Source organism: Rattus norvegicus, chromosome 7, assembly GCF_036323735.1.
Source record: "Rattus norvegicus strain BN/NHsdMcwi chromosome 7, GRCr8, whole genome shotgun sequence".
Lineage (NCBI taxonomy): Eukaryota > Metazoa > Chordata > Mammalia > Rodentia > Muridae > Rattus > Rattus norvegicus.
In genome coordinates, this window is record NC_086025.1 from 132,828,188 (window position 1) to 132,846,072 (window position 17,885).

General features: G+C 47.6%; 1 protein-coding gene across 2 annotated transcripts in view; it reads right to left on the reverse strand.

The window, feature by feature from the left end:
* Positions 1–17,885, reverse strand: part of Lima1 (LIM domain and actin binding 1) — a 99,788-nt gene that overhangs the window by 47,632 nt on the left and 34,271 nt on the right. For both annotated transcript variants that reach the window (NM_001191615.3, XM_006257354.5), the window contains exon 3: positions 1,166–1,211. In NM_001191615.3, coding sequence (NP_001178544.1) covers positions 1,166–1,211 — 46 coding nt within the window. The remainder of the gene's footprint in view (positions 1–1,165; positions 1,212–17,885) is intronic.

Below are 17,885 nucleotides of genomic sequence, written 5' to 3' on the forward strand. Positions count from 1 at the left end.
TACAGATGGTTGCGAGCCACCATGTGGTTGCTGGGATTTGAACTCAGGACCTCTGGAAGAGCAGTCGGTGCTCTTAACCACTGAGCCATCTCTCCAGCCCAGTCTGTATTTTTAATGTCTAAAACAGTGCTTAGCACATAGTAGGTGTCCTATGTCATAGTAGGTATGAACTAGACGGGTAAAAGGAAACACGGAGGAAATGGGAAAATAGGCAGGCGAGAGAAGGCGAGAGAAGGCGAGAGCAGCAAGTGGCTGGGTAGCTAACGGTGCTTTTGTTTTTTCCCCTTTTGTTCTGTTTCTGTATTTTTGTTTTTTGATGGGGCTTTATATACTGCAGGGGAGGCTGGTTTAGAACTCATCATGTAGCCCAGGTAGGCCTCAAACTTGCAGCAATCCTCCTGCCTCAGCTTTCCGAGTGCTAGGATTATTGGCTTGCATCGCCTGCCCCCAAGTGCTTTTTTCCTGTTAAGGCACCAGGGAGCTCGGTTTTGAAATCACAGGAAGATTAAGCTGGAGACCCAGTTAATACCACTCTCCAAAGGGAGCAAGTGTTAGGTACCTGTCTAAGCTGCGCTCCTATGACACTAATCCTTTAGCGCTGAGGCCGGGAGACTTCTCTACCTGTGAGTTCGAAGTCAGCCTGGGTGCAGAGTGAGACTCCATCCTAGAAAAAGGAACAGGGTCTGGCCCAGCTGGAAGTTACAGAGAGGAGAGTAGACAGTGGACTGACAGGGAGATTGAGGGACCCTGCAGCTGACAAACTCGCTAACTAGACCGGGCCAGCCCCAAGCAAAGAACCCAGCAAATGGGCACAGCTGCGATTTCCTTTTAAACGCAAATGTTTCCATTTGGAGACAGGGTTGGCGGCACCTGCTCTCATTTGGTGGGCATTTCACTGACCATAGTAAGGCATTCGGCCCCCCCGTCCTTTTCTTAGTGCAGAAAAGGGGGGTGGGAGGTGGGGCCCGTCCAAAAGTAAAACGCTGAAACTAGGATTCCCTGCATCTAAGCCAACTTCTCCCTGCAAATGGCTTGCACATCAGGCCAACTGGCACAAATGTCCAGCCTCAGCTGTCACGGAGCCCAAGCCCCACAGAGGGGCAGGTGGCTGAGCCACACAGACGGCTTAAGTTCCACGCACCCTGGGGGGCCTCTGAGTACTTACATTTTTCTTCCTTTCCATGTTTGCTTCTTCAGCTGCTTTCTGGTACCTTCAGAGAAGGGAGAGAAAAGACATCTTGGGGTTAAACTTTGCTTCTGCTCCTTTTGTTTTTAGAAACCTGTTTTGCACACCCGTTTCTGTCAGCTTTCATCTCTAACCAAGTCTCCCAGGTTGGTGGAGCAGAATCGTAGCGCCCATACTTGATGGGTCCCGGACAGTCACGTGCTCTGATAAAATATGATGATCCAGGAGGCTGAGGTCAAACGTGAGAAACCACTGCAGAGGGTACAGGCTGCAGGCGGAGCTGAGCTGCTGGAGTGCTTACCCAACACCACACAGCTCTGGGCTCCATCCCTGGCACCGTACAAACTAGATATGAGCCAGATGTCCTGGCAGGAGGGTTAAGTGTCCAAGGTCCTCCTCAGCTACACTGAGTTTGAGGCTAACCTGTACTACATGAGACCAAAACCAAAGCCTTTGGAATTAGTCAACTAAAAACAGCATTCCACGAATTCTATTGCACAGGGCCCCTCCTCCCACACACAGACAGTGACATCTCTGAGATCTTAGTTGCTGTTGGCATGTCTATGAGGTACTCCACCTGCAATGCCTGAACTTAGACCAAACTAAGGACTGATATGAGAGATACCGTTACTCCAGCTCATTTATGGGAACTTGATGGTATGAGGTTTCAGTTCTTTTTGAAGGGGGAGGTGTCTGCATGTGTGTAGAGGTTCACATACCCACCGGAGCATACACAGAGGATACAAAAGGACACGGGATGTCTTCATCTATTGCTTTCTGCCTTCCCCTGAGTACCCTGAACCCAGAATCAGTGATCTGGCGACCATCCTGTGTCTGTTCTTCCCAGCTCTGGGTTCACAGGTATATGGAGTCATGCTTGGCTTGCTTGCTTTGTTTGAGACAGGGACTCTCTGTGTATCCCTGGCTGGCCCAGAACTCTCCATGTAGACCAGACTGGCCCCGAACTCACAGAGACCCACTAGCCTCTGCTTCCTGAGTGTTCAAATTAAAGATGTGTGCCACCGTGCCTGGCAGGATCAGTTTTTTACATGGGTGCTGGGGACACCCCTAGTGATGTCTTCATGCAGCGAGCTCTGAGCCCCTTCCCTGGCCCTGCCTCTTTTCTTTTTCTCACACCTGTGGTCTAATATGGACTTCAATGTTTGATCCTGCTTCAACCTCACAGATCAGATGTTTCACCAGCACCTGGTTTTATACGGTGCTGGCCTTGAGCATAGCTGGGCACTAGGGAATCACTCTACCCAGTGAGCTACTTCTTCAGCAGAACATACTTTACTTAGCAAATAGAAAGAGGTACTTTTTTGTATTTTCAAAAGCAAGCATGCCTCACTGGGGATGGGACAGGAGAGTGAGTTCCATCAAATATCGCTGGTGGGAAGGCAAAACCTCTTGGGAAGGCATCTGTCACCTTCCTGCAGAAAACTAAACACAAATGTCAACTTTTATTCTCAAACTTTATCCTACGGACACCCTTAAATAAGAAAAATGATGTCTTAAGTTAGTTCATTTGTCACAGCATTAACCGCAGTAGCTCAGAGTGAAGACAGACTGGCTGCCCCGGGGCACAGAGCCAGAGAATGAGTGGCAGTGTACAATAAAACTGGGCTCCTCAGAAGCAGTGTCTCAGACAAGGGGAAAGGAATGATTCGAATCCCTCTGAACACTGAGCTTGAGAATGGTAAATCTCATGTCATCTATTTTATCACAGGTAAACGTAGAGGTGTGGGCATGAAAACGGATGTATAGCACAATGGAATAAAATAATGCACAAACAAGCCCTGACGTACACGGTCCAGCGACTTCTGACAGATATGCACAATGATCTGGAGGGGAGGTCCAGTTATTTCCACAACACCAGATATCCACACACGAGGAAACAACAGGAAATATAACATCTCACAGAATTCCATGTATAAAGTGAACCAAATCTGAGATGATAAAACTTGGGGGGGGAGTGGAAACCCACACAGAGAAAAGCTTTATGACTGGGTTATTTTCTTCTTGTTCCAAAAACATTTATCTATTTTATTCAATGCGTATATGTGTGTGCTTGAGAATTCCTATGTGCGTGTAAGGCCCACAGAGGTCAGAAGAAGACATCAGAGCTCCTGGATCTGGAGTTAAAGATGGTGGTGATCAGCCATATGGGTGATGGGAACCACTGTCCACTCTTCTAGAAGAGCAGCCAGGGCTCTTAAGCACTCAGTCATCACCCCAGCCCTTCCGCCTAAAAGAATAGAATCTTGCTTTGTAGTCCCACCCTGACCTGGAATTTGCTACAGACCCCATGTTGACTTTGATCTTTGAACCCCAGATATTCCTTTCCCAGTATAGGCACTGTCTTAGTCCGGGTTCCTATTCCTGCACAAACATCATGACCAAGAAGCAAGTTATTGAGGAAAGGGTTTATTCTGCTTACACTTCCACATCGCTGTTCATCATTAAAGGAAGTCAGGACAGGAACTCACACAGGACAGGAACCTGGAGGCAGGAGCTGATGCAGAGGCCATGGAGGGATGCTGCTTACTGGCTTGCTTCCCCTGGCTTGCTCAACTTGCTTTCTTATAGAACCCAGGACCAGGCCTAGGGATGGCACCATCCACAATGAGCCCTCCCACACTTGATCACTAGTTGAGAAAATGCCTTACAGCTGGCTCTCAAGGAGGCATTTCCTCACTGAGGCTCCTTTCTCTATGATAACTCCAGTTTGTGTCAAGTTGACACACAAAACCAGCCAGTATAGGCATGGAGCACCAAATCCAGCCATGACACTGGATTTGGCAATGACTTCTTAGATATAATACCAAGAGAATAGGGAACCAGATAAAAATAGATGAAGTGGATTTCAACAAAATTAAAGACGGATGTGCACCACAGAACAGGATCAGCTGTGTCTAAGTGCCACAGAAAGGAGAACATTAGGGGCGCACATGTCTAATGAGGAATTAGCAGCCAGATTACACAATAACAACAAAACAAACAAAAAACACAAAATGAATTCTGTACGGTATATTCATTTTAAAGATAAACTCAAAACCGTTACATTTCTATTCAAGGACTAAGCATTGCTAAGCGCAGGAGAATCTGAGGCAGAAGAACTGAAAGTTTAAAGGTTTTTAAACAAAGGCTGAGAGGGAGCGGGGACTGGAGAGGTGGCTCAGCGGTTAAGAGCACTGACTGCGGGGTTGGGGATTTAGCTCAGCGGTAGAGCGCTTGCCTAGCAAGCGCAAGGCCCTGGGTTCGGTCCCCAGCTCCGGAAAAAAAGAAAAAAGAAAAAAAAAAAAAGAAAAAAAAAAAAAAGAGCACTGACTGCTCTTCCAGAGGTCCCGAGTTCAAATTCCAGCAACCACATGGGGGCTCACAACCACCTGCAATATCCTCAAATATATACGCACAAATTAATCAACAATTAATTAATGTGATAAAGACAGTTCTGCATTATAATTCAAACAAACCCAAACAGGGTTGTGGGGTGGTAGTTGTCTAGCACTTATAAACACCTGATTTGTCAATACTGGATTTAGGGGGGAAAAGAGAGATCTAAATAATATAGTTACCTACAGTGATGAGTCTTTCAAAGGAAAAGAACAGATTGCTTATGAACAACTTAGTCTATAGGCTGGAAAAATTAATGCTATTATAAATGTATGCGGCAAATTGATACAGCAGCTGTTTTTCTTTATCCTAGCTAGTTCCCCAATAATGACACAATAGAGACTCCAAGATTTATTTGCAACTTAAGAATACAATAACTAGTCACTATGATTTTATTCTAGTCCTTTAATCTAATCTGGCTACCTTCTCCAAGATATTTGCATTTTTATATTGCTCCGGTTCTCTAGGCTTCAGGTGTGTTCTCCCATGCCCCGTCCCCCCACCCCGCTTCCTCAGATTGACTAACTCCCCTTTTCTTTTCTGTCTTTCTGTCTTTGTCTCTGTCTCTCTCCCTCTCCTTCCTTCCTTCCCTGGCTAGCGGAAGTCCCGCCCTATTCTCTCTATCGCCTAGTTACTGTCTCCTCCAGCTTTGATTGACAAGGCAGGGAATAAATGGTAAGCATTGTTTACACAAACTTGAGATAGTATTACAGTTCTGTGTGCAGATTGAAACAGAGGGTAAGCTGGAGAGACGAGCATTTAAATAACATTAGGTTAGACTTTACTTTGCGCACGCGTGACGTCGCTACGGGACTGTAGGCGGCGCTCTCCTTACTGCGACACCCTACAGCGTACTCAACAAACCTGCCACACACTGCCTCGCAGTACAGCCTCCTCAACAGACCTGGTTTGGTTTTGTTTTGTTAAAAAATAAATTAAAAGAGGCAAACTATGCCTTTAATTCCAGCAAGCAGGAGGCAGAGGCAGGAGGATCTCAGCGAGTTGGAGGCCAGCCTGGTCTACAGAGAGAGTTCCAGGGCAGCCAGGGCTACACAGAGAAACTCTGTTTCAAAAACAAAAAACAGGGCTGCAGAGATGGCTCAGCGGTTAAGAGCACTGACTGCTCTTCCAGAGGTCCTGAGTTCAAATCCCAACAACCACATGGAGACTCACAACCACCTGTAATGGGATCCGATGCCCTCTTCTGGTGTGTCTGAAGACAGCTGCAGTGTACTCACATAAATAAAACAAATCTTAAAAAACAAAACAAAACAAAACAAAAAACAACGTACAAAAAAGCCAAAACCCAATAGGGAACAGAAGAGCCTAACCAGCCCTGGGAGTATAGCTCAGAGCGCTTGCCTAACCCAGCCTTGGACTCCCAGCTTCACGTAAGTCAAACATGGTGACACAGACCTGTAACTCCAGCACTGGAGAGGTGGAGGCAGGAGGATGAGAAGTTCAAAGTCATCCTTGGCTACAGAATGACTTTGAGGTCAACCTGGACTATATGACACCCTGCCTAAAATGGAAAAAAAAAAAGACTTGATATGCTTATGTGTTGAAATATATCATACTCCAGAAACATATACAATTATAATTTTTCTTTTTTGTTGTTTTTGGGGTTTTTTTGAGACAGGGTTTCTCTGTATAGCCCCTACCCCCGTCCCCCCCAGGCTGTCCTGGAACTCACTCTGTAGACCAGGCTGGCCTTACACTCAGAGATCTGCCTGGTAGGAACAATGGATGGACACAGATTCGTCTCTTTTGGACAGGTGGGAGGTGGTCAGAGGACAACTTTCAGAGGTCAGTTTGTGTCTTCTGCACTATCCCTGGAACTGAATTCAGGTCATGAGACTTGGCAGCAAGGGTCTTGATTTGCTTAGCCACCTCACTAGCTCCAATTTTTTTTTTTTTTTTTGTCTTTTTAAAAAGTGAGTGGTGACAGAGGCACATGGTCTTTAATCCCAGCACTTGGGAGGCAGAGGATGGCTCAATGGTTGAGTTGCACTACAGCCTGGCCTATGCTGTGGGTTCTAGGACAGCCGGGGTTATATAATGAGACCCTGTCTGAAACAACAACAACAAAACAACCAAACCAATCAAACACTCTTAGGCTTCTAAAATAAATCGGTGGAAATAACATCTACCGGGAAGGCAGATTATGAAGGAAGCAACGTTGGGAACTGGGTTGCATAATTTTGTCAATTTGACACAAGCTAGGGTTATCCGAGAGAAGGGACTGCCAACTGAGAAAATACTCCTGTAAGGTCTGGCTGTGGCAAGTCTGTCCAGCATATTCTTTTTTTAAAGATTTATTTATCTATGTAAGTACACTGTGGCTGTCTTCAGACACACCAGAAGAGGGCATCAGATCCCATTACAAATGGTTGTGAGCCACCATGCGGTTGCTGGGATTTGAACTCAGGACCTCTGGAAGAGCAGTCAGTGCTCTTAACCGCTGAGCCATCTCTCCAGCCCTGTCCAGCATATTAATTAGTGATTGATGGTGAAGGGCCCAGCTCATTGTGGGTAGGACCATCCCTGGGCTGGCAGTCCTACACAAAGGCAGGCTGAGCAAGCCATGGAGAGCAAGCCAGTAAGCAGCACCCCTCCATGGCCTCTGTGTCAGCTCCTGCCTCCAGGTTCCTGCCCTGTTTGAGTTCCTGTCCTGACTTCCCTCAGTGATGAACAGGGATGTGGAAGTGTGAGATGAATAAATGCTTGTTTCCCCAAGTTGCTTTTGGTCATGGAGTTTCATCACAGCAGCAGTGACCCTAACCAGAACAGAGATCACGAAAACCCAAGCGTTCAGTGTCAGCCACGCTAACTGCCCAGTGGGTGACAGCCATGCTTATTACATTTAGTATGTGTTTGTGCATGCACACGCACATGTGAAGGTCACAGGACAACTTGCAGGAGTTGCTTTTCTCAGTCTACTCTGTGAATCCTGGAGGTCAAAACCCAGATCACTAAGTGGGGCAGCCAGTGCCTTTATCTGCTGAGCCATCTTGCTGGTCCAGGTAGGAACCATTAGACGCAAGCGTCTGAGCGCTGAGGAGAGGCAAGGGCCAGTCACAAACATTTAGGCCTTGTCTGCAGAATGGATAGTACAAGGAGATGCACAAGGCTCGGCGCTGGAGAGGAAGAAGGTGTTAGAGCGGCAAGGGGTGGAGGGGCAGGAAAACCAGGGGACTGGCAGAGATGTCAAGGGAAGGGAGAAACGGCGAGAGGCCGTGGGAAGACAGAGGGGAACTTGGCGACACAGATGTTAGTCTGGGTAGTTGTCTTCCGTGATAAAGAGAACTCAAACTTGGCACCGTGACCGCTGCTACCCCTTCCTTCTCCACTACTGTTGCTCTGCAGCCCAGGCTCCCTTGAAACCTGGTATGTACTGGAGGGTGGTCTTAAGATGCTAACTGTCCAGCCTTCGTCCCTGGAGTGCTGGATCATCAGCACCATCAACATAAACATAAACCCCAGTTACTTAATGCTCATTTAAATTATCCCCAGGTTTTTAACCACTGAAAATAGTGCTTCAGTGAATCTCTCTCTCTCTCTCCTTCTCTCTCTCTCTCTCTCTCTCTCTCTCTCTCTCTCTCTCTCTCTCTCTTTCTGTGTATATAATATATATAATTTTTCCCCTCCAACTGAACTAAAAGGACTTAAGAGACTGCCTTAAGTAGGAATTGAGAACGCAGCGGATTGCAGTTAAACTGGAACTTAGACCTGGCCTCGAACTTTCGTTTCCACACCCCGTGACAATCATCTACTGTTTATTACATCAATAGATCGGTACAGAGAGCCAGACACCATCAGCACACAGGCTTACGGCCAGTGAATTGTTCTCGCATCGAGCATGGCTGAATAACATTCAGAGGTTCCCTTTCCTTCACTGTCCTAAGAGAAGTACGAACCTTAAAATACCAAACACTTCGGTTGTTTGCTTGTTTTGTTTTTTTGCGATGGGGTTTCATGGCCTTGAACATGCTGTGTAGGCCAGGCTGGCCCACCTCCAAGTACTAGGTAGGCACTATCATGCTAAGCTCTTGTCTTTCAAATGACGCCCAGTACCTGACGTCCAAGGAGGCCAGAAGAAGACATCAGATCCCCTTGGACTGGAGTAACAGATGGTTGTGAGCTGCCAAGATGCTGGGAACTGAACCTGTGTCCTCTAGAAGAGCAGCTGGTCTCCGTAACCACTGATCCATCTCTTCCTCCTTGAGATGGTGTTTCTCTGTGTTGTTCAAGCTAGACTCCACCTTCTGGGCTCAACTGACCCTTCCAAGCACAAGCTACCATGGAGGCTGGTAAGCCCAACAGACCTAACCTTTCTGCTATGGCCTCACCAAAGCTGGGCAAGTGCTCCACACTGGACTTTGTTAACATCTCTGAAGTGTAGCGCCAGAATCTAGGCCTCAGACTTGGTTTGGAAAAGTAGGAAGGGCACTTTGAAGACTCAAGTTGAGAACAAGAGGACTTGCAATGGCATTCTCTAAGCAAGACCAAGTGTGGTGGTACTGGATGCAATTCCAGCACTCAGGAGGATGTGTGCCCAAGGCTAGCCTGGGCTACACATTAAAACATGCTCTCCAAAGAGAAGAGTTCTATAATTAAAGTCTCATCCCGCTTCCCTTCCCAGATTTCCACAGATGACCGTCCCCCCGCTCCCCATATGGAATCTAATCTTGCAACTGTTCGTTAATGCACAGCTGCGGGGTAGGCAGCTGACAGAGGATACTAAAATTATCTGGAGAGTAATAACAGTGTCTGAAATATTTCTAAGGCCAGAGAGCAGAGTTCCTGAGCGATGACTCCTGCTTGTGCGCTTTCACAGAGAGCGAGGGGAACTCTGGGCCCGAAGAAGGAAACATGGAAACTCCCAAGGTATTTTCTCCTGGAACAATTTCACCACTAAAATGTTAAAGGGAAGTAAAAGAGGAAGCCATCCAGGGAGGTCTGAGAGCCTTTTTCATCGTTATTATTAAATAAGGACACACACACTCACACACACTCTCACACACCAACTAAATCCATACCCTCTTTAGCACGGGAATTCAGCCGTAAAGGTGTACTGCTCAGCAGGAGCCATGATACGGGGAAGACGCAACTGGTGGGGGCTGAGGCGTGGGTGGGCTGGACTGACCAGTTCCTCAGCACATGAGTGACCTCGTGACTGTTAATGTGGGACAGAGGTCAGGCAGGTGTGGTTTCTGACGGTGTCAGCTGCTCACACTCATTTCAGTACTACCCTACGCAGAGCCTAACAGGGAAGTGCAATCAGGGCAGGGCCTGGGCTCAGCCCTTCCCTCCTTCCAGAACTGGCTCTGGAGCCTCTTAGACCGAAGACCTCGGGGAAGGCGGCCTAAAAATAACAGGGCTACATTCCCTTTAAACAGGAAACTCGGGCTAAGAGACCAAATCCCACCAGTTAGCCTTTACCAAGAAGAGAATCACATGACCCTGGGGCCGTAGGGAGGAGAAACCAAAACTCTCCAAACTGCCATTAACAGGACCTTTCTCATGCCAAGTCATGGTTCATGAAGCAGAGATCTTCTGCATGCATAATTTATAAATAATATAAATGTGATCTAAGAATATATACATTCGTTAAGAGGTAAGTGTAGAACCGTGAAGAGCACGAGACGTAGGCTCTGTTCCAGAAACTACTCTTCTGTAGAGATAACTATAAGATGAATCCCTTTTTTACCCCAGAGAGGGTTTCTCTGTGTAGCCCTGACTGTCCTGGAACTTGATCTGTAGACCAGGCTGGCCTAGAACTCGCAGAGCTCCTCCTGCCTCTGCCTGTCAAGTATTGGAATGAAGAGTGTGCACACCGGGCTCTGCTCTAACTTTATTCACTTATTTTAAGGTAACTCTTTAAACGGACAAACATAGTCCTGTAGCCATCTTTGGGAATACATGGTGAGTGAACTCAAAAGTATCACGCAGTATTAGCAGCGTGTTTCCATTTAATATGAAACCAAGGAGAGAAACCCAGGCTGAGCCCTTTATTCTTACTACTGGTCCCACTTCTGTATTTTATTATTAGTATTAATAATACTCTGTGTGTGTGTGTGTGTGTGTGTGTGTGTGCGTGCGCACGTGCACTCATATGCACACATGCATGCACAGAGATACTATCTTTGTGAGCTTGGCTCATATGACTGAGCTTCAGTCCACAGAAAAACTGTTTCACAACAACAACAACAACAACACCACGATAGCTCAGGCAGAAGCAGTTAGAAACATCTTCTCTTCTTGTAGAGGACCCAAACTTGGTTCATACCACTTATATAGTGTGACTCCCTAACTTCAGTTCTAGGGGATGCAATGTCTCCAAGGACACAGAATACATGTGGTACATACATCCCAGCAGCGAATGGATGGATGGATGGATGGATGGATGGATGGATGGAGAGATGGATGGATGGATGGATGGATGAATAAATAAATGCTACCAAGATGAATGCCCCGCCCCCGACTTTCTAAGGAGTGTCAAACCCTCGTGAGAACCGGCTAGACCAGGCAGGTAGAGGGTACTGAGCAGAGCAGAGAGCTTGGAGAGATTCTTCAGCTACAGATAAGCTGAGTGCCAGCCAGGGAGACACCAGTGCCAATGTACGAGGGAGCCGTGTGGGACTCAGCCTGAGACACTGAGATCTGCTTTCCAAATTAAGTTGCTACTAGCTCCTTTCTCAGTTGGGGCAAGCGCTGACTGTCACCCCCGAGGCACCAAGAATGTCTTACTTCAGGTTCTCAGCAGAATCAATAACGTTTTTTCAGTGCTCAAAAACAAACAGCAAAGAGGAGTGTCGGTCACAAAAGTGACTGTGCTGGGCAAGGGTATCCCTGTGAGATCCAAGTGTGAGGCCCGTGAAAATAGGAGACTGGGACAAGCAGCGGGGGAGGCTCTGATGAGGGACCACATTCCCCAAACACATCCTTTCTGGGGAGGAAGAGGGGGGCAGGACACAGAGACAGGCTTGAGAAGGAAAGAAGAGGAAGAAAATGGGAAGATATTCTACTGATAAAGCCAAGGATGGGAGCCAAAGACTCATTGCTACAGGAACAATTAGTTGCCGTGGCAACTAGAAACATGGCAGATCTGACTGGGTGTGTTTTTTCTCCTGCCTCTTACTTTTCTTTGGTTGCCACAACTTCTGCATTTGGAGGAAGGAGAAATGATTACTATATTACACAAGGAAAATATCCTTTACCTAAAGTGACCAACACACTCTCAATGGGGGACAGCAAACTGAAAATGATGGTGGGGGCTGGAGAGATAGCTCAGTGGTTAAGAGCACTGACTGCTCTTCCAGAGGTCCTGAGTTCAATTCCCTGTAACCACATGGTGGCTCATAACTATCTGTAATGGGACCCAGTGCCCTCTTCTGGTATGCATGAAGATAGCTACAGTGTACTTATATATAATAAATAAATAAATCTTTAAAGAAAATACAGTTAGATGTGGTGGAACATGCCTTTAGTCCCAGCATTCAGGAACCAGAGGCAAGCAGATCTTTATGGGTTTCAGGCCAGCTTGGTCTACATAGGGAGATCCAGGACAGTCAAGGCTACATAGTAAGATCCAGTCTCAAAACAAAACAAAAACACCAACAGACAATAACAACAATAATAACATAAGAGTATAATTAATAATAATAAATAAATCTTTCAAGAAAAAAGAAAGAAAAGAAACGACGAAACAAAGAAAGAAACAAAGAAAGAAACAAAGAAACAGAGAAAGGAAAGAAAGAAAATGAGTCTGGAAGCTAGTGACTGGCCAGAGCATGGCCTGGAGGCTGGCACACACTCATGGCAGCAGAGGGAGGGAGGCTGCCAGCGGCCCTGTAAGGTGCAGGCTTCACAGCACGGGTTTAGGACTTCAGAACAGGGCATGGCACATGACGGAGTCAGTACTGGAGATGCAGGAGAGCGGCCATTGTGGCTCCTGACTGCAGAGCATTTCAGGGACGTGCAGAAAGAGCAGACAGCACTACACAGACACAGAACTCAGGTCATGAGAAAGCCAAGCCTAGTTAACCGCAGGTAGGGCTGAGGAGGGTGGAAACGTGAGTGTGCTTCTCTGCAGAACGGGGGTTTCCCAGGCCTGTGAATCATATCCCGCACCTCTCCTATTCCTCTGCTGTCTTCCCGTTCCTGCTAGCCCCCCACACCCCAACAGCTTTCACTCGAGTTCCCATGAAAGCCCCATTAATTATCTCCGTGTCACCAATCTCTCACTGTATTCCTGCTATTGCCAGAAGCATCTTAGAGAAACACAAGTCTCATCTTGTCAGTCTTCCCTGCAGGAAAACTTCCCTCTGCACCTTGCTGTTAACCCAACTGAACCCCAGCCACTGCACAGAGTTCGAGCTGTGCCTAACTGAACCGTACAGGCCCTTCCCGTTCAGATCTTTGCCAAACAGTTGGGTCAAGAGGTAGAGGCAAGAGTTCAAGGTTATCCTCAGCTACTCGGCAAGTGCAAAGCCAGCCTGAGCTGGAAGAGACTCTGTCTAAACAAAACAAAACAAGAAAGCCCCAAGACAGCTAGGCCCCATTGCAGACACAACGGAGGAGTCTTTAAAAGGCTTGGGAGACCCACCAGTGATGGCTTAAAGATGTGTTAAAGGGAACTGCTTGCCTGGACTATATGAGGTTCTGGGGTTCAATCCCTACGACTTAAAGAAAAGGAACAAGTGACAGGCAGGGTGGTGCCCTAGCATCTGTTGAGCAGAGACAGGAAACTGGGTATTCAGACTTGTTACATAATGAGGTCTAAGACCCGGTCTCCAAAAAAAAAAAAAAAAAAAGAGTATCTGTGACTTTCTTCCCACCAGAAGGTGGAGCCAAATTCCACCCCCTTCCTGCAGACTATGCCCCAGCCTCAGAGAATATGGCAACTGGTAAGTGTATGGCTTCCAAGGTCTGGGCAGGCATGGAGCTTCCAGCTCCTCCCCTCTTGCCCTCCCTCCCCTCCAGACGTTTGCCTTTGGAACCCAGCCACCAAGCCAAAGAGTCACATGGACTGGCCATGTGTAGGTGTTCCAGCTCTGGCTCCAGCTGAGATCCCAGACAGCTCAACTTCCTGATCTGTGAGTGAGTGAGTGAGTGAATTTCCCAAAGTCGGAGGCCCCCAGCCCTCGAGCTGCCCCCCCAGCTGACGCTAAGTTGAGGAGAGACAAACCGAAATCAGACAGCCATTCCAAACACTGCCATTCGTTACTTTATGCCTCAGGGCTTTAGGGATTTAGGGAGGCAAACTTGCACTGTAGAGTTAAACCCCTAGAAGGTTACTGGCTGGCCTGGAATTCTTTTTATTTTTAAATTTATTTTATTTTATACATATGGGTGTGTGTCTGCATATGTCTGCGGGCGATGTGCCTGGTGTCGGTAGAGGCCAATAGAGAGTGTCCGCCTGGAACTAGAGTTATAGACAATTGTGAGCTGCCCTGTGGGTGTTGGGATTCGAACTCAGTTCCTCTGGAAGAGCAGCCAGTGCTCCTAACCACGGATGCATCTCGCTAGCCCCCCTGCTCCGGAATTCTTTATGTAAACCAGACTGGCCTTGGGCTTTCAGAGATCCTCCTGTCTTTGGCTCCCGGGTGCTGGGATTACAGGTCTGCACCATCATACCTGGTTTATTTATTTTGTTGGATCTCAATAAACTGTTCAGATTGGTCTTAAACTCAGCTTGTAGCCCTGGCAGACCATGAAGTTGAAATCCTGCCTCAGACTCACAAATACTTGGGATTACAAATCTCTGACACTAGGCCATGAATTTTGGGTCTTGAGACCGGGTCTTTGCTACTTTGTGGGTTCTTCTTCTTCCCACCCTTTATCCCTGCTCCCTTATCACTTCTGAGGAGAGAAAGAAGGAGAGAGGGAAGAGAAGAGAGGAGGGAGGGAGGGAAGGAGGGAGGGAGGAAGAGGGGGGAGGGGGAGAGGAGGGAGGGGGAGAGGGAGAGGGAGAGGGAGAGGGAGAGGGAGAGGGAGAGGGAGAGAGAGAGAGAGAGAGAGAGAGAGAGAGAGAGAGAGAGAGAGAGAGAGCGAGCCTCCCAGCCTGACTCTCTAGGCCCTAGCAGTCACACACTCTTTGAATTCCAAGCATCACACAGTTGCAGGAATTCTCTACAGCTGGTAAAACCACACCTCTGCCAGAGCACCAGGGGAATCATAGTCAGCTGCTGCAGGCAGTCCAAGAGGAAGGAAACTTATTCTTATAATACTTTTGTGTTTTTCAGAGAAACCAAAATTCCAGAATTGCCACTAAAATAATAGAGCTGACATTGGTCTCAAAACATCGATCCTTCTGCCTCAGCCTCCTGAGTGTGGGAGTGTAGGCATGTGCTACCGTGTATATCAAGACTTTTTTAAAAAACAGAACTGGGACACTGTATCATTAATGAGTACTCTAAGGAGTCATTCTTTTTAAAAGTTTAAAATTGTGTTTCTTTTGTTTTGTGTATGTGTGTGTGTGAGTGTGTGTGAATGTGGCTGTGTGAATGTGTGTGTGTTTTTGTGTGTGTGTTTCTGTGTGAATGTGTGTGAGTGTGTGAGTGTGTGTGTGAATGTGAGTGTGTGTGAGTGAGAGTGTGAGTGTGTGTGTAGGTACACATGTGCCATGGCCTTCAGGAGTTGCCTTTTTACCTGTTGAGCCAGTTACTAGCTCCTCACAAATCTTTAGATGTGGAAAATTGGTGGGCCTAGAGTAAACTGTAAGTCTCTGAAGTCTGGTATTAAGACAACAGCTTTCCTCTTCCCTGGTGTGTTTTCTTCTCATGTGAGGATGGTTTCTGACAGAAAACTGCAGCAAGAGAGACTGCATTATGAAACAGTACGGGCAGACCGCCATTTGTCCCCACTGCACTCCAACTTGGGAGATAGCTGGGGACAGCGTCTGCCTCACAGCAGGTACACAGGGATTTGTTATCAAGATGACATTGTGGGTAGCAGAAACTCCCTGCTAGTATTAACTACATCCTAGACACCGTTCCTAAAATCACCCTCTTCACATTTTTACTCTTTTCACAATTAAGGCAGCTTCACCATGACGGTGAGCCTGCCACCCGTAGGGGTGGGTCTGATGCTAAGGTCCTGTTTCCCAATTGGTTCTTGATCTATCAATGAGCTGGATGGAATAGGCGGGACTTCTGGGTCCCAGCAGGCAAGCTAGCACATGCCTGCGGGAGAAAGTAAAGGAGGTCCCCCCCCCCCCGCCATGCATCGTGGGGAGAAAAGCCAACCAGCCAAGTGAGATCTCGGGCAGGGTAGCCACAGGCTGCTTCTCCAGGTTGGGATATTGAGCTGAGACTAAATGTAACTGAGCAGCTGAAGCTGGGGCAGGTTGAGAGGTGATGTTACTGGGAAGGGCACAGCCGAGATAGATTGGAGGCAACCATCAATTGGAACAATAAGAGACAATACGGTTGAAACTGATCAGTGTGTGTGTGTGTGTGTGTGTGTGTGTGTGTGTGTGTGTGTGTGTACGCACGGGCGCTTCACACCCGATGATCGAAGGGAATCTGGGCGGGGGCTGGTGGCACAGCCCATTCCCAGAGCTTAGAGAGGGGTAGGTAGCAAAAGCTGCAGGGCAACAACCACCTGTGCTGGGCTCTGCCCCACCAGCACATCTCGGCTCTCTGGTGTGCTACCCTCTAGCCAGTCCTTTCCCATGTGTGTGCTCCAGCCACCCTGCTCCTCACTAGACATAGAGATGCAGGAAGTTCTTCAGGTTGAAGGCCAGTGGAGGGGGTAGCATACGCGTTTTTTTCTCGACTCCCCCCCCCCCCTTCTCCATACAGGGTTTCTCAGTGTGGCCCTGGGCTATCCCGGAACTCGCTCTGTGGACCATGCTAGCCTCAAACTCAAAGATCCACTTGCCCCTGCCTCCCCAGCGCTGGCCGCCACTACCTGGCCGTCAAAAGTTTCTCATTTTCTTAAAGGGCCGGATGGAAAATATTTTAGACTTTTGAGATAATGGTTTCTGTTAATCCAGTGTCTGGCGGCTTAGCAGGAGAGCAAAGGCAAGCTGGAAGGGATGCCTGAGTTTCGCCAAACCCTTACTTGCTAAACCCCACTATCAGACACTTGAAGTGGTACAAGTGTAACGGATACCCTTAATTTTAAATGTTATTTCAACTCTGACAGGTGGGGGATGTAGCCCAGGGAGGGAGCACACACCTAGCATGTACAAGGCTCTGGGCATGACCTTTAGCTGAAAAATAAAAGTTGTATATTTTTTCACAGGTAATGGTGGTTTACACCAAGAAATGCAGTATTCAGGAAGCTGGGTCAAACAAGAGTTTTGCTCATGAGTTCAAACCCAGTCTGGGAAACACAGTAAGTTTTAGACCATCAACCTGGGCTACGGAGTAGGAAAAAAAAAAACCCTATAAAACAGAACAAAAAGATGGGCTTGGTGACTCATACTGATAGCCCCAGGATGTTGGAGGCAGAGGTTAGAGGTTTCAGAGTTCAAAGTCATTCTCAGCTACAGTGGGTACAAGGCCAGCCTGGGCTACAGGAGAGCCTATCTCAGTATAAATAGGCAAACCAAGGAATGAACAAAGCAAAACAAAGCGCGTTCCTCAATGGCTCCTGCCCATGACAGACAGACTCTCGTCTCTCCTCCAACCCTCATTCCATTCCTTTGGACTTGGGAACATTTTGGTGTGTGTGTGTGTGTGTGTGTGTGTGTGTGTGTGTGTGTGTGTGTGGTGTATTTGTGTGTGTGGTATGTGTGGTGTGTATGTGTGTGGTGGTGTGGTATGTGTGTGGTGGTGTGGTATGTGTGTGTGGTGTGTATGTGTGGTGTTTGTGTGTGTGTATGTGGTGTGTATGTGTGTGGTGTGTGTGTGTATGGTGTGTGTGTATGGTGTGTGTGTGTGGTGTGTGTGTGGTGTGTATGTGTGTGTGGTGTGTATGTGTGTGTGTGGTGTGTGTGTGGTGTGTATGTGTGTGGTGGTGTGGTGTGTGTTTGTGTGGTGTGTGTGTGGTGTGTATGTGTGTATGTGTGTATGTGTATGTGGTGTGTGTGTGGTGTGTATGTGTGGTGTGTATGTGTGTGTGTATGTGGTGTGTATGTGTGTGTATGTGTATGTGGTGTGTGTGTGTGGTGTGTATGTGTGGTGTGTATGTGTGTGTGTATGTGGTGTGTATGTGTGTGTGGTGTGTGTGTATGTGATGTGTGTGTGTGTGTGCGCACGCGTGCGCACGTGCGTGTGCTTTTCTAGACAGGTATCTCTGTGCAACAGTCCTGGTTGTGCTGGACTCACTCTGTAGACTAGACTGGCCTGGA